We start from the raw sequence: 15,421 nt of genomic DNA, 5'->3' as shown, positions 1-15,421 counted from the left end.
ATCTTGTGGGCCTACAGCTGGGCTAGCCCATTAATGTTGGCGAAATCTCGTGGGCCTTTAGCTGGGCCGGCCCATTATGATCCGCAAGAATCTTGTGGGCCTTTACCTGGGTCGGCCCATTATGGCACACAAAAATCTTGTGGGCCTTTACCTGGGCCGGCCCATTATGGCCCGCAAAATCTTGTGGGCCTTTAGCTGGGCCAGCCCATTATGGTCCGCAAAATCTTGTGGGCCTTTAGCTGGGCCGGCCCATTAGGGTCCGCAAAATCTTGTGGGCCTTCAGTTGGGCTGGCCCATTTAAACTTGATGGGCCGGTCCACGTGTCAACATATCATAGGCGCGTCTCGCCCATTGGATGAGTGACACCTGTGCCAACGCGGACCTGCCACGTGTCTCCTCCAGCCAATGATGATTTTACATGTGGAAAATTCCCATTGGTCGGGGCTGTTAATGGGTTATCGGATCCAAAATCCGACCTGATAGCTTAACGGCGTTCCGTTATGGTGGATGCCACGTGTCGGTCACCCTTGACGAAAGCACTTCTATGATGCGCGATTTATCGTCATGGAAGTGGACACTTCCGTGATGATAATTTTGGTAATGTCATGGAACACTTCTACGACAGCACAGGTATGACTATCTTGATTCTGTCATAAATTTGTCATGGATGTACATGCATGACAAAAAATGCGACCTACTGTGACAAACACGTATCATCATGAAAGTGTATTTTTTTGTAGTGAGACCACCAGTAGGCGTCCTCCATGCCGTCACCCCGGAGCACGGTCAGCCTAGTCAGCGAGAAGTGAACGGTCTAGGTTCAAACCACTCAAAATCAAGTCTGAAACCACCTTGAGATCCAAAAATAGATGAGATCCAAAAATACAATCTCAATGGAGGCCATATTTCTTGTGATCTAGGGTTGCTGCATCGCCGGCGCCGGCGGCTACTGCTGGCCCCATGACTTCCTCGTGAGGCTGGCTTGATGCCCTAATGAGGTGCCTCCCTTCAGGTTCCTGTCCCCTAGCTTAGAAAGTCAGGGTTTGATGTCCTCCAGTGGCTCGGCTGGCCGTGAGTTCTCTTTGTAAATCATTGCTACAAAGTAGTGATCTGTTGTCCTCCGGCGGCTATGCCGACCGAGAGTTTTTTTGTCGTCGATCACCGGATTCACAGTCTTCTCGTCGGAGGCTGTCCGGTCATCATGAAAGTTCTAAGTTGGAATTGTAACGGGCTCAGAAACGCCTCAGCAATTCGGGCATTGTTGGATGTCCAGCGAGCATGCAACCCAGACGTGATGTTTTTGTCGGAGACTCACTTCGAAAGCTATCTGGCTGAGTGTTTACGAAGGAGATTAAAGATTGATCGCAAATTGGTGTGTGCGGGAGATGGTCGAAAAGGTGGTTTGATACTGTTTTGGAAAAAGGGAGTGAAAATACAAAGGCTGGAGCTTGATCCCATGCATGTTCGTTGATGTAATGGTAGAAGATGAGAGCAATGTTAAGTGGAGACTGGCGGGGATGTACGACGAGTTCACGTAGGAACATAAGTATAAAACTTGGGAAAGGATGCGTCGGTTGCATCAGACAAATAATTCACCATGGCTTCTAATTGGGGATTTGAATGAGATACAATATCTGAATGAGAAGGAAGGTGGTAACCCAAGGCCGCAACAATATATGGTAGTTTTTCAGTCTGTCATAAGCGATTGTGATCTGAGAGACATGGGGTTCGTTGGCAATAAGTTTACGTGGCAGAGAGGTCGGATAAGGGAGATACTGGATAGGGGACTCATCAATGATGCCTGGGCCACGTTATACCCGCATGCCGCATTACAAAACTTGAATTACAATCATTCTGACCATAGGCCGCTTTGCGTTGATACAGATTATTATTCCCAATAGGGAACAGGGGGTGGGCATACTAAGCGCTTTGAGGCATGCTGGCTAAGAGAGAGCTCATTCCCGGATGTTGTACAGGAGACATGGAACGCCGTGGGAGCAAACACAGAACCGATCACAATCCACGAAAAGCTGAGCCGCATGCATGATGCTTTTCATGATTAGGACCAAAGGGTCCTGAAGAAACCTAAGAAGAGACTAAGAAAGGCACAAAACGACCTTGAGAGAATTATGTCTGATCCTATTAATGAGGAAAATGAAGAGAAGAGAAAAGAATTATCAGAACTCATTGAGCATTTATTGGAGCTTGAGCAAATTCACTACATGCAGCGGTCGAGAGCGGGATGGCTGAAGAATGGTGACTGATACGTCTCCAACGTATCTATAATTTATGATTGCTCCATGCTATATTATCTACTGTTTTAGACAAATTGGGCTTTATTATCCACTTTTATATTATTTTTGGGACTAACCTATTAACTGGAGGCCCAACCCAAATTGTTGTTTTTTTGCCTGTTTTAGGGTTTCGAAGAAAAGGAATATCAAACGGAGTCCAAACGGAATGAAACCTTCGGGAACGTGATTTTCTCAACAGATAAGACCCAGGAGACTTGGACCCTAAGCCAAGGCACGTAAGAGGAGGCCACGAGGTAGGGGGCGCGCCCTACCCTACCAAGTGCGCCCCCACCCTCGTGGGCCCCCTGTTGCTCCACCGACGTACTTCTTCCTCCTATATATATCTACGTACCCCCAAACGATCAGAACAGGAGCCAAAACCCTAATTCCACCGCCGTAACTTTCTGTATCCACGAGATCCCATCTTGGGGCCTGTTCCGGAGCTCCGCCGGAGGGGGCATCGATCACGGAGGGCTTCTACATCAACACCATAGCCCCTCCGATGAAGTGTGAGTAGTTTATCTCAGACCTACGGGTCCATAGTTAGTAGCTAGATGGCTTCTTCTCTCTTTTTGGATCTCAATACAATGTTCTCCCCCTCTCTTGTGGAGATCTATTTGATGTAATCTTCTTTTTACGGTGTGTTTGTTGAGACCGATGAATTGTGGGTTTATGATCAAGTCTATCTATGAATAATATTTGAATCTTCTCTGAATTCTTTTATGTATGATTGGTTATCTTTGCAAGTCTCTTCAAATTATCAGTTTGGTTTGGCCTACTAGATTGATCTTTCTTGCCATGGGAGAAGTGCTTAGCTTTGGGTTCAATCTTGCGGTGTCCTTTCCCGGTGACAGTAAGGGCAGCAAGGCACGTATTGTATTGTTGCCATCGAGGATAACAAGATGGGGTTTTCTTCATATTGCATGAGTCTATCCCTCTACATCATGTCATCTTGCTTAAGGCGTTACTCTGTTTTTAACTTAATACTCTAGATGCATGCTGGATAGCGGTCGATGAGTGGAGTAATAGTAGTAGATGCAGGCAGGAGTCGGTCTACTTGTTTCAGACATGATGCCTATATACATGATCATGCCTAGATATTCTCATAACTATGCTCAATTCTGCTAATTGCTCAACAGTAATTTGTTCACCCACCGTAGAATACTTATGCTCTCGAGAGAAGCCACTAGTGAAACCTATGGCCCCCGGGTCTATCTTTATCATATTGTTCTCCTACTACTTTGCTATTTACTTTGCCTTTATTTTACTTTGCATATTTATCATAAAAAACCAAAAATATTATCTTTATCATATCTATCAGATCTCACTCTTGTAAGTGGCCTCATAGGGATTGACAACCCCTATTTGCGTTGGTTGCGAGGATTTATTTGTTTTGTGCAGGTACGAGGGACTCGCGCGTAGCCTCCTACTGGATTGATACCTTGGTTCTCAAAAACCGAGGGAAATACTTACGCTACTTTGCGGCATCATCCCTTCCTCTTCGAGGAAAACCAATGCAGTGCTCAAGAGGTAGCAATGACCGTAACACCGGGTTTTTCCAGGCCTATGCATCTGCACGCCGGAAAAGAAATCTCATTAAGAAGCTTAATGATGGAGTTGGTAACGTATTGGAAGGTACAACAACCCTCAGTTCACATATCCAGAGCTACTTCGCTAATCTATTTTCCTCGGAAGTTCAACATGTTGATCCCTCAATCATCCACAAAGTCCAGCCAAAGGTGACAGATCAAATGAATACCATGTTAATGGCTCTGTATACACATGATGATGTACGTAAATCAGTGTTCAGTATAGGGGACCTGAAGGCACCCTGGCTCGATGGCCTCCATGCGATCTTTTTTAAAAAATTCTGGCATATTCTAGGAGATGATATTTCACAGGAGGTCCTTTTTGCTATAAACTCTAGGCAAATACCGGAGGAATGGAATGATACATCAATAGTTCTGATCCCCAAGGTTGACTCACCTGAGGTAATTACACAGTACAGACCCATTAGCTTATGTAACGTGCTATATAAGATAATCTCAAAAATGTTGGCCGCTAGGCTGAAAGTAATTCTTCCGGATATTATTCCCCCCACTCAAAGTGCATTTGTACCTGGGAGGTTGATTAGTGATAATATTCTTATTGCCTATGAATGTGTCCATAAGAAAAAAAATAAGAGAGCAGGGCAAACGGGCCTGTGTGCAGTGAAACTAGACATGCATAAAGCATATGACTGGGTGGAGTGGATATTTTTGAGAAGAATGATAGAGAAATTGGGATTCCATGGCCAATGGATAAATATGATTATGGCATGTGTTTCCTCTGTTAGATACAAGGTGAGATTCAATTCCCAAGAAACAGAGATGTTCACCCCTACGAGGGGTATTCGACAAGGAGATCCTCTCTCCCGATACTTGTTTCTCCTTTGTGCAGAAGGATTGTCCAGTATGTTGCAGTATGAAGAAGAAGTTTGTGGCATGGATGGGATTAGAGTGTGCAGGAATGCACCGTCAGTATCACACCTTTTTTTTGCTGATGATTCTCTAATTCTCATGAGCGCAGATGTTTTAAATGCAACTTCCTTACAGCAAGTATTGGATACCTATTGTCAAAGTTCAGGGCAGATGGTGAGTCTGGCTAAATCCAGCATATTTTTCAGTCCTAATACCAGTGTTGTGTCCAGAGTAGAGATATGCCAAATTCTTCATATTGACACAGAAGCACTGTCAGATAAGTATCTTGGTCTTCCAGCTATGGTTGGGGCAGATAGAAGTGATTGTTTCAGGCATTTTGTTGAAAGAATTAAAGTGAGAATATTAGGGTGGATGGAAAAGCAATTATCTATTGGGGGAAAAGAAATTTTATTAAAAGCAGTGGCCTAGGCTATTCCGGTTTTTGCAATGTCTGTCTTTAGTATACCCAAGGGGGTCTGCAAAGAAATCACGGATGTTATTGCTCAGTTTTGGTGGGGGGATGATGAAGAACATAGGAAGATGCACTGGATGGCATGGTGGAAGCTTTGTATTTCGAAAAGTGAAGGAGGTATGGGTTTCCGTGATCTCTACTCTTTCAACTTAGCTCTATTAGTGAAACAGAGTTGGAGACTCATAACTGACCCGGATTCTTTGGTAGCAAGAGTACTAAAAACTAAATATTTTCCCAACGGGAGCTTACTTGAAGAGGCTAGAAACTTTTAAAAAAGGATATATTTGGAGAATATGAACCGAAGAGGAAGTCAATATTTGAAACGACCCGTGGATACCTGCTAGCCCAGATATGAAGGTGATCACGCCGAAAGGGGAAACAATTCTGTCCAAGGTGGGTGAATTAATTGACCCTTCAACTGGCACATGGGATGAGACGCTGCTTGAAGCTATATTTTACCCTGTAGATGTTCGAAGGATATTGCAGATTCCTATTCATTATCAAGCTTATGATGACTTTGTTGCATGGCAGCCAAACAGAACTGGAGTTTTTTCGGTTAGAACAGTGTATCACTTGCAGTGGTTACACACTTTTAGGGCGCATGCAACTGAGATAGAGAGACCAGGAAGGTCCGCCCACCTAGCAGTATGGACTACTCTATGGAAACTTCCAGTGCCACGTAAAATTCAGATTTTTTGTTGGAGGATTCTGCGAGGAATGGTGCCTCTTAAAGCTATACTGGCAAATAGACATGTTGGATCCATTGGTTCTTGTCCTATTTATCACCAAGGGGCAGAAGACATCCGACATCTTCTGTTTAGATGCACGCATGCAAGTGAGCTATGGGAGCGATTGGGTATGCTGGAATTCATTAAGCATTCATTACATGTAGATAGATCAGGCTCGACCATATTTGAGTATATGTTGTCACTACCGGATAACCACCTACAGGTACATCCAAACGTCAATTTTAAACAAGCACTGGCTGTAGGAAGTTGGTATATATGGTGGATCCGGCGGCAAATCACGCATAATGAGTCAGTACCACCAACCTGAAGATGGCCGATCTCAGTCCTATATATAGCAAGGAACTTTCATATGGCTTCCTCACGTACTGTAGTATTGCCTGAAACAAGATGGAGTAAACCTGACCCAAGATATACTAAACTAAATGTTGATGCAGCATTCTTTGCAGATGAGGGGTTAGATGCGACATCGACTGTGCTTCGAGATGATAGGGGGAACTTTGTTGCTGCGCAATGTAAGTTCATCCCATATGCGACCGATGCTATTACCACTGAAGCAATGGCTATGAGAGATGGTTTGGAATTTACAAATTCTCTCGGTTTTAACCAGATCGAGGCGGAATCAGATTCACTCAAAATCATTAACTTCTGTACTGGCCACACGAGATGGTGGGATGAAGCAGCAGCTTTATTTGCAGAGTGTGTGGATATAGGTACTATGATCGGGAAGGTCACTTTCAAGCATTGTCTTTACTCTTGTAATCAAGTGGCTCACGTGCTAACAAGTCATAGCTATTGTAATAAGTCTTCTTTTAGTTGGCTAAACGAGCCCCCTGACATTGTTGACGGTAAGCTCGTAGACGATGTAACCGTGTTTTAATTTTAATAAAGCTAGTCATGATGACCTTCCCTTAAAAAAAGTCTGCTTAAGGAGGGATTGATCCGGTTTTAGAGATTTGACTAGAGGGTTGTTGGAAAGGCGTTCAGTTTTAACGTACCTAAATGAGGGGGGAGGGGGGGGGGGGGGCAGACGGGCCGTTCCGGCCCATTAGGGGAAAAAAACACGAGTCACAGAGTCAGTACGACTATGAGCATTCTTCCCAACTACCCCACCCACGTCTCAGTGTTCAAACAAGGGTAGATTCCCGATTCCTGGATTCGGGAGCCTTCGTCCATTTTCTAAGTCGGAGCTCGGCTCGTTCATCGATCCGGCGGCGCAAAACCGTGGTTTCCTCGGCGCTCCGGTGATCCGTTCGAACCCCCGGCTCGCCCAAGTCGCCAAGCGCGACACTGGTCGTTTAGGCGGCTGGTCGAGTTCTTTGACGGAGTCGGCGGCGAGCTAGGTTCCCTTTGGGTTTGGGCAGGAGGAAAGGTGAGCCGGTTCTCTTTTTTAAATTAAAACTCAACTATTCGGTGCTTGGCCCCGGTCGATTGGTCTTTTTACACCTTTTTGCTTTATTCTTTGCAATGTATCTTGATTCACTCTTTCGCTTTCTCACCGCCCGGGTTTTCTAGACCTGACGGGAGGAGGTTGCGAGCTCCGAATCTTGCATTCAGTTGGGGAATTCGCTAGGTCTTGGTAGGCGGTAGATAGGGCTCCGTCGGTGGCCGTATTCTTTCCTGGGGGGAACTCTCGTCGAGTTCTTGGAATAAAGGAGGGATTTTCGGCCCGTGGGATCCGTATTTAGGGCTAGTTCTTCGGAACACGGGGCTGGAGTTTGCACAGATATCTCGATCTGCTGTCGGCGGCGGCCGAATCTTGTCTCGTTCTTCATGGGTAAGTTGATTTTTTTTCTCTTTTCAGAAACTCCTTATCTCCCAGTTCTGTTTCGTGTAAACCACCGAGTACATGCTGTAGTGGAGTATCGCTGAGATGTGCTTCCGTTGCTAAATTGGTTGTTATGGTAGCATGACAAGGCTGTATTACAATGTGATTATTTTGGTTTTATCTTTTCGCGCAATGTTTAGTAATTTTGGACATGCTATTGAATGTTAGGTAATTGTGTGGAGAGATGGGGCGATATATGATACAGCAGGATGGAGGGTAGGAAAGAAAGGGGGAGATTAAGGAATTTTGTCCGGCGCATGGCAATGGAGTGCCTTTGCTCTGGAGAGCAGCTGAAAGGGGCAGATGACACCATCCGGTCATCGGACTCTATGTTTACCAAAGATTTCTCAGCAAGTGGGTACTCTTCCAGGAATGGAGAGGTTGAGCAATACCTTGATAATGGCAACATCGAGGAAGCTGAGTTGTCACTGCGGGAGGGCGTGTGTCTTAACTATGAGGTTGGTGTTTCCTTTTGTGGAACTAATGCTGTTGTTTTGATAAGAGTATGCTTTGAGTAATTGCATTGCTTGCGGAATGTAAAGTCTTTGAACATGCTTCCCATCTGTCTTGTGGTTCCCTGTGATGTAATTTTATTAACATTTAGTTTGCTTGATAGTTTAGTTAACTGCGGCTGCTATTTTCCTTTTATGCATCCTTACGAATTTAGTTGTACATAAATTCCCTGTGAAGTAATTTTATTAACAGCTAGTTTGCTTCGTAGTTAAGTTAATCGTGGTTCCTATTTTCCATTTATGCTTCCTTATGAATTTAGTTGTAAAATTTTAACATGTGCCGAGCTACCTGTTTCCGTGAAGTTAAACGAATGGAAATATTCATATTTTATCTCCTACCAAAATTGGCTCACTAGCTCCTTGCTGTTTTAGGAAACCATCTGCTTTATCCTTTTCTTGCATGCAATTTGCCAAACAAAAACTGATTTCTAGTTTGAATTTTTACTATTCTATTTGCAATATATACTACCCAAGCAATTTAGTTGAGAAGCTTTGTAGGAGTACATTATTTTTGTCCTTTCAGAAAAATATTGATCATTTTTTTACCATGAACTTTGTTTCTTTGATTTAATCATATGCTTGAGTACCTTTTTTTTACAGTATCTTAACTCTACCGTCGGTGGATTTACTGATTACATTCTTGACTAACCCACATTCAATACATGATCATAAATGTATATTTTATTTTGGCATTTGCATTTTACAGGAAGCAAGGGCATTGCTAGGAAGGCTAGAGTACCAACGAGGACATGTAGAAGCAGCACTTCGTGTGTTTGATGGGATAGACATATCTTCGTTAGTTCCTAAGATGAAAATCTCAATTGCTAGAAAAGCACATCGCCGGAAGACTCGTTCACAATGGGATGCTCCACCAATGCCCTTGCATGCTGTGAGCCTACTTATGGAGGCCATATATCTCAAAGCAAGAGCACTTCATGATCTCGGAAAGTTCAAAGGTACCCTATCTCTCTGTCACACACATGATTAGGCATGCACACTCACACATGCGTGCACAATTGCTTGGCATTTTAGTTATTTGGTGTTAAAAAAGATCCTTATCTAGCATTTCCGCTGTCATGCATGTGTTTACTGTAAGCATAACTTCAATTCAATTTGATATTGCAGATGCTGCACAAGAGTGCAGAATGATATTGGATATTGTGGAAGCAGCAGTACCTGAAGGCTTACCAGCAGGCTTTGGAAAAGGTTGTAAATTGAACGAAATAATATGCAAGGCCGTAGAGTTTCTCCCTGAGTTATGGAAATTAGCAGGGTTTTCGCTTGAAGCCATTTCTGAATATAGGAGGTCTCTTCTCAATAATTGGAATCTTGATGGAGAGACCATAGCTAAAATACAAAAGGAATTTGCTGTTTTTCTTCTGTACAGTGGCTGTGAAGCCCGCCCTCCAAATCTCCATTCTCAGTTGGATGGTTCATTTGTACCACGCAACAATATGGAAGAGGCTACACTCCTTTTAATGATTCTATTGAGGAAGTTTAATCTGAGGAGGGTTGAGCGGGATCCCACTGTGATGCATCACCTTACTTTTGCGCTGTCCATGTCAGGGCAACTAAAACCACTGGCTGTACAATTTGAAGAACTGTTACCTGGTCTGCTAGACAAAAGAGAATGGTCATACAATGTTGCATTGTGTTACCTGGCAGAAAAAGATGATTCTACTGCCCTGAATCTACTCAAAAGGATACTGAAGATTGGACAGGATTCTGACAACCTCAAAGAACTTCTCCTAGCTTCAAAAGTTTGCGTTGAGAAGGGTGCTCATGCTGAAGGCGCTGCCTATGCACGGAGGGCTATAACTAATATACAAGGAGGATGCAAACAATTGGCGGGTGTTGCAGATCTTTTGCTTGGTGTGTCCCTTTCTAATCAAGCTAGATATGCTATATCTGATACCGAGCGAGCTTCTTGGCAGTGTGAAGCACTCGAAGTACTTGGCAGTGCCGAAAAAAACATGCATGGGCAAGATTGTAGGATAATGTACAATCTGAGCCTTGAAAATGCTGAGCAAAGGAAGTTAGACGCAGCAGTATTTTATGCAAAAAAACTGGTGAAGTTAGAGGCTGGATCAGAGTTGAGGAGTTGGCTTCTTTTAGCTCGAATACTGAGTGCACAAAAACTGTTTACTGATGCTGAAACCGTTGTTGATGCTGCTCTTGATCAGACTGGGAAATGGAATCAAGGATATTTGTTGCGAACCAAAGCCAGAATTCAGGCTGCACAGGGGCAATTGAGGGATGCGGTTGGGACATATACCCAACTTCTTGCTTTAATTCAACTTAGAACAAAAAGTTTTGGAGCTGGGATCTCACTGGCAAAGGTGCTCTCCTGTTTCCAAATCTAATTGTGGAATCACAAGTTCTTGTTCATAGCATTTAGATTATTACACAAAATTAAAGTTTCCATGTTGCTATTAGAACAATTACACAAAAAGTTCTGGTAGCCTTGTCTGCCAAGTAGTAGGGTGCATTGTGTAATGATCTGAAGACAATAAGACATGAACATTTCATATACATTAATTATGATTTCAAGATTCGGCTCAGGGCATAGTTCTGCTGATGTGATAGTTGTTTCGTTCTCCTTTGTGAGAACAGGAAAAGTTTGAACCAACATGAGCGACAGGCTAACCAACTAGAGCCATAGGGTGATTGCTGCCAGTAATTATGCCTTCAATTCCAAGTGTTCTTTTTATGTTGACTGCTGCATACATGCATAGGACTAGTTGTTGGGTCAAGAGTTTAGTAAGGTCCACCATAGTGACCTCTTCATCCTTTTATATTTGTGGTTATGCGGCTTATGTCCATAACAGAGTAGCATTTAGAAGGTCACTATGTATGACATTTTAACATGATTTCTACAGGGTGGTGAAGATGATAAAAGCCTGGAAACAGAGACCTGGTATGATCTAGCTCTCTTGTACCTAGGCATGTCACAGTGGAGGGATGCAGAAGTTTGTGTATCAAAGATAAGAGCAACTAATTGTTATTCTGCCTTCGCTTGGCATGCTACAGGTTAATCTTGTCCTTTTTTATGCAACTATACTGTCGAAATATTATCTTCTGTAAAGATATTTTAGGAGTTGGAAGTAAGAAAACATTAACATGTCTACTTAATTGATCATCAAAGCTCCAGTTGGGGTTTACTCATTTATTATTACAAAATGTCGATAAATTTCGAGTTTGTTTGTTTCACCTTTGAAAATATACGTACATGTCATTCTCTAGGCACAGTTTTCATTTATCAATCTAACCATGTATAGATGGGGTCATTGTAATTTAGAATGCATTTCTTTCAGTTTCTTTAGCAAGTATTTGCAAAAAATTATTCAGGTTTTTGCACTATAAGAAAGATAGTTCCTTCATATTACTTACTGCAATTTTATTTCCAGGAAAACTATGCGAAGCGAAAGATCTTCCAAAAGAAGCTTTGGGGGCTTATTTTCGAGCATTAGACTTTGATAGTAAACATGTTCCAAGTTTGATATCGACTGCTACTATTCTACGACAACTTGGGGACAGGCCATTGCCTTCTGTACGGTGCTTCCTGACTGATGCACTGCAGCTTGATAGAACAAATCATATGGCATGGTTTAATCTTGGCCTACTCTACAAAGAGGAAGGTGGCAGGTCAGCAGCTGAGGCTGCTGAATGTTTCCAAGCTGCTGCACTTCTTGAGGAAACAGCACCTGTAGAACCTTTCAGATGACATATATGTACAGGGGCTATAGAAATTGTAAGCTAGTATATTCTTTCAAATTTGTTTCACTTACACCAATGAAGTAGATTACAAAGTTCCAGAAATGACCTACATGATTGAGAGATAATAGCATCGGGCAATGTTTCCTTTTTCTTTAACAGTTCAATATATAGTTGAAATTTGTTTTCTATACAGGAAGAACAATGCCGTTCTTCCCAATTTACTATGAGCTTTTGTGACCTAATATGTTAGTCAGTAACATTATAATGTCAATATATCTTGAGAAGCAAACTGTCTCAAGTTTTAGGTAATGGATTTTTCTCTTCATATGTTTAAAATCATACAAGATGCAAGATGTTCCTGGAGGCCTTCGTATTATAGTGCTGTTTTTGTTGTCAAGTACAGTATAATATTCCAGGCAGCACATAAAATTTCCAAGAGTCTAAGTTGCTGTTGCATTACCAAGGTTCTGAAATTTGCTGTATAGCACCAGCATGTCTTAATGTTGTGTGGCAGGATTGTGATGGATACTGGTGGCAAGCAACCAAAGTGGTTGTAGTTGGATGGATTGAACATGGTTGTCAAGCATTAAGATAGCCTCAAACAGTATTCTTGTAGACTTTTCTTGGATGCCTCCCCCCATGGAAGAGACACTTCACTGTTGTTCATGGCTTCATGCAGAGGCTTAGGTAGCAGTCTCTTGTCATGCACTAATTGAGATGGTGTTCTGGTCGGTGGTTTTGCTCAAGACTGGTGGACATTTGCTGGCATCCAGTCTGTTCAGGCAGTTCAGCAATGATGAACGGAAAGATTCCCTTGTGACTTTATACTAAGTTCACATTTCCAGATTTCCCCCATGTTATGTGATCATTATGTCTTTCAGATCAAAGGTTTTTGCACTGACCTTTTAGAAGATTATCCTTCGTGATTTGAAATGCGTAATGAAATGTTGATCACTTAATAGGAACACTGATTTGAAAACCCTTAACCTGCTTCGCGTCAATTCATTTAACCGTAAAATCCGAAGGCTTATTTATTCGGTAGGTTACTAAATCTTAGTCCAGTCTCTCGTCAGTTCAAATGACAGAATTTCGGTCTTCTTCCTTTTATTTTCTGTTTAGTGACCTCCACCAGACAACTAACTTAGAACATGCATTCCGAGTTATTTATGCGTAGATCTAAGGGCAACTTGCCGTCGCAAACGGACACGGATTTTGCCTTTTTTTTATCTGCCCCCGTCCGCGTTTGGGTTCACATTGCGTTCAACGCGCCGATGCAACTTTATCCGCGGCTAGTGTGCGGCTATATTTTTGCTCTTTTTTGCGTACATATAAACACATTGCCCAAAGTTCACATAAATCCAACCAAATACAAATATCATAGTTTCACGACCAAATAAAATCTCATAGTTTACAAAACCAAATAAAATTTAAATTGTCACAAATACTTGTTCTTTTTGCGTACATATCAAAAACATTGCCCAAAGTTCACATAATTCAACCAAATACAAATATTATATTTTCACAACCAAATAAAATCTCGTAGTTTACAACCTAAAAAATATTAATTGTCACAAATACATTTGAAAGAATAAATAGCCGATACATCTGTTGGTTGCCAAGGTAAGTCACATATGCTCAAACAAATCATCTTGTAGCTGCTCAGGCACAACATTTTCTTCCTGAAATTGAAACCCCTGATCGAAGATTTCATCCTCACGCTCATCCACTGTGTTCATGTTGTGCATGATCACACAAGCAGTCATCACCTCTCACAACTTCCTGATGCTCCAAATTCTAACAGGATACCAAACGATGCCCCATCGAGATTGAAGAACACCGAAAACACGCTCCACATCCTTTCTAGCACTCTTTTGTGCTTGGGAGAATCTTCGCCTCTTCTCTCATATCTGATTGGAGATTGTCTTGACAAGAGTAGTCCACTGAGGATAGATACCATCAGCTAGGTAGTATCCTTTGTTGTAGTGGTGGTCATTGATCTCAACATTGACCTTCGGGCAGTTGCCTTCCGCAAGCCTTGCGAACACCTAAGAGTGCTAAAACACGTTGATGTCATTGTGAGAGCCGGCCATGACAAAGAAAGAGTGACAAATCCAGAGATCTTATGAAGCCACGACCTCAAGTATGACAGTGCAAGCTTTCACATGTCCCCTATACTGCCCCTGCCAAGCAGAAGGACAATTCTTCCAGTCCCAGTGCATACAATCTATACTAGTAAGCATCCTCAGAAAGCCCCTATTGGCGTTGATCGCCAACAAACGGGTTGTATCCGCAACAGTTGGTTCTCTCACGTACTTCGGGCCAAAATATTGCCACCACAGCCTTGCAGAACCTATGCATGGATTCTAGGCACGTGGAGTCGCTCATGCGGACATGCTCATAAATAAATCACCGGGTATTCCGTATGCAAGCATCCGAATAGCTGCAGTGCATTTCTGATAAGAGAAGCCAACCTTTCCCAGGGCATCCTCCTTGCATTCAAAATACTTGTCGTATGCCACCACCCCCTCCCGGATATGATTGAACACATGTCTAGCTATCCGGAAGCGGCGCCGGAATAGGTTGTGTTAGAAGGGTGGGTCAGCGGACTGGAAGTAGTCCTACCAGGGTAGGCAATGGCCGCTCTCTCTATTGCGATTCAACACCGAAGTATGCCCCGGGATCGAGCCCCTAAACATCGGTCGCTGCCTACTAATGTGGTCATGGACGACCAAAGTAGCAACCACAATCTCTGAGTCGCAAATGAAGTTGTTGAAAAAGTACTAATTGCCACTATCCATTTGTACCTTGTGGAGAAAACGTCGAACACCTTGCACGCCTACCTCCATACATACAATTAGGCTAAGTGACTAAAGACGTTTGGTGCAAATACTAAAAACATAACGTTCTTCATATAGTAAATTATATACCCCTGCATAATTTTTAAGCATGCAGTATACGTTCCACCATGCCCTACATTCCAAACAAGACAATGAAAATAACTGATTTGTGGAAAACAAAATTCCGAATTGCCCATCCTCAATTTTTTTCGAATTGTCCAGAGCAGAATGGCAAACCCTCAAATTCCTCTGGATTATAGTGACCTAGGAATATGAGCCCAGGGCCCAGGCCCATCGGCCGAACTAAACACTCCTATTTCAAACTCCGATGACGCCGAGAGTTCCTAGTCATCGCTTAGTGCGCTCACTAGCTCAACTGGCATCCACATGCCCCTCAGTTGGTCCGACTCATTAGTTCGAGCAAGATCCTTCCAGTAGCCCCTTTCGGTCATTTGTTGAACTGTTTTAGCCCCCCCCCCCCCCCCCCCGCCCCTACAAAAAAAGATGCTGACCCGGCGACAACTGTCCATTGACCCATTGACTTAAAAAAAGGCCA

The 15,421-nt window shown here is 42.9% G+C and overlaps 1 protein-coding gene across 2 annotated transcripts; it reads left to right on the top strand.

Moving 5' to 3' along the window:
- Positions 1–7,007: 7,007 nt before the first annotated feature.
- Positions 7,008–12,214, top strand: LOC125506259 (protein NPGR2). 2 transcript variants are annotated; one of them, XM_048671115.1, is made up of 6 exons: positions 7,008–7,343; positions 7,968–8,257; positions 9,018–9,267; positions 9,437–10,650; positions 11,191–11,341; positions 11,719–12,214. In XM_048671115.1, exons 2-6 carry the CDS (start codon positions 8,009–8,011, stop codon positions 12,033–12,035), a joined length of 2,181 nt encoding a protein of 726 aa, XP_048527072.1. In that variant the 5' UTR covers positions 7,008–7,343; positions 7,968–8,008; the 3' UTR covers positions 12,036–12,214. The 2 variants fall into 2 exon arrangements, with proteins under 2 accessions (XP_048527072.1, XP_048527078.1); XM_048671121.1 differs by lacking the exon at positions 7,008–7,343 and adding an exon at positions 7,361–7,748.
- The last annotated feature ends 3,207 nt before the right edge of the window (positions 12,215–15,421 follow it).

This window comes from Triticum urartu, chromosome 1 (genome assembly GCF_003073215.2).
Source record: "Triticum urartu cultivar G1812 chromosome 1, Tu2.1, whole genome shotgun sequence".
NCBI lineage: Eukaryota > Viridiplantae > Streptophyta > Magnoliopsida > Poales > Poaceae > Triticum > Triticum urartu.
The sequence above is the reverse complement of the archived record's forward strand: the minus strand, read 5'-3'. Positions and strand labels throughout refer to the sequence as shown.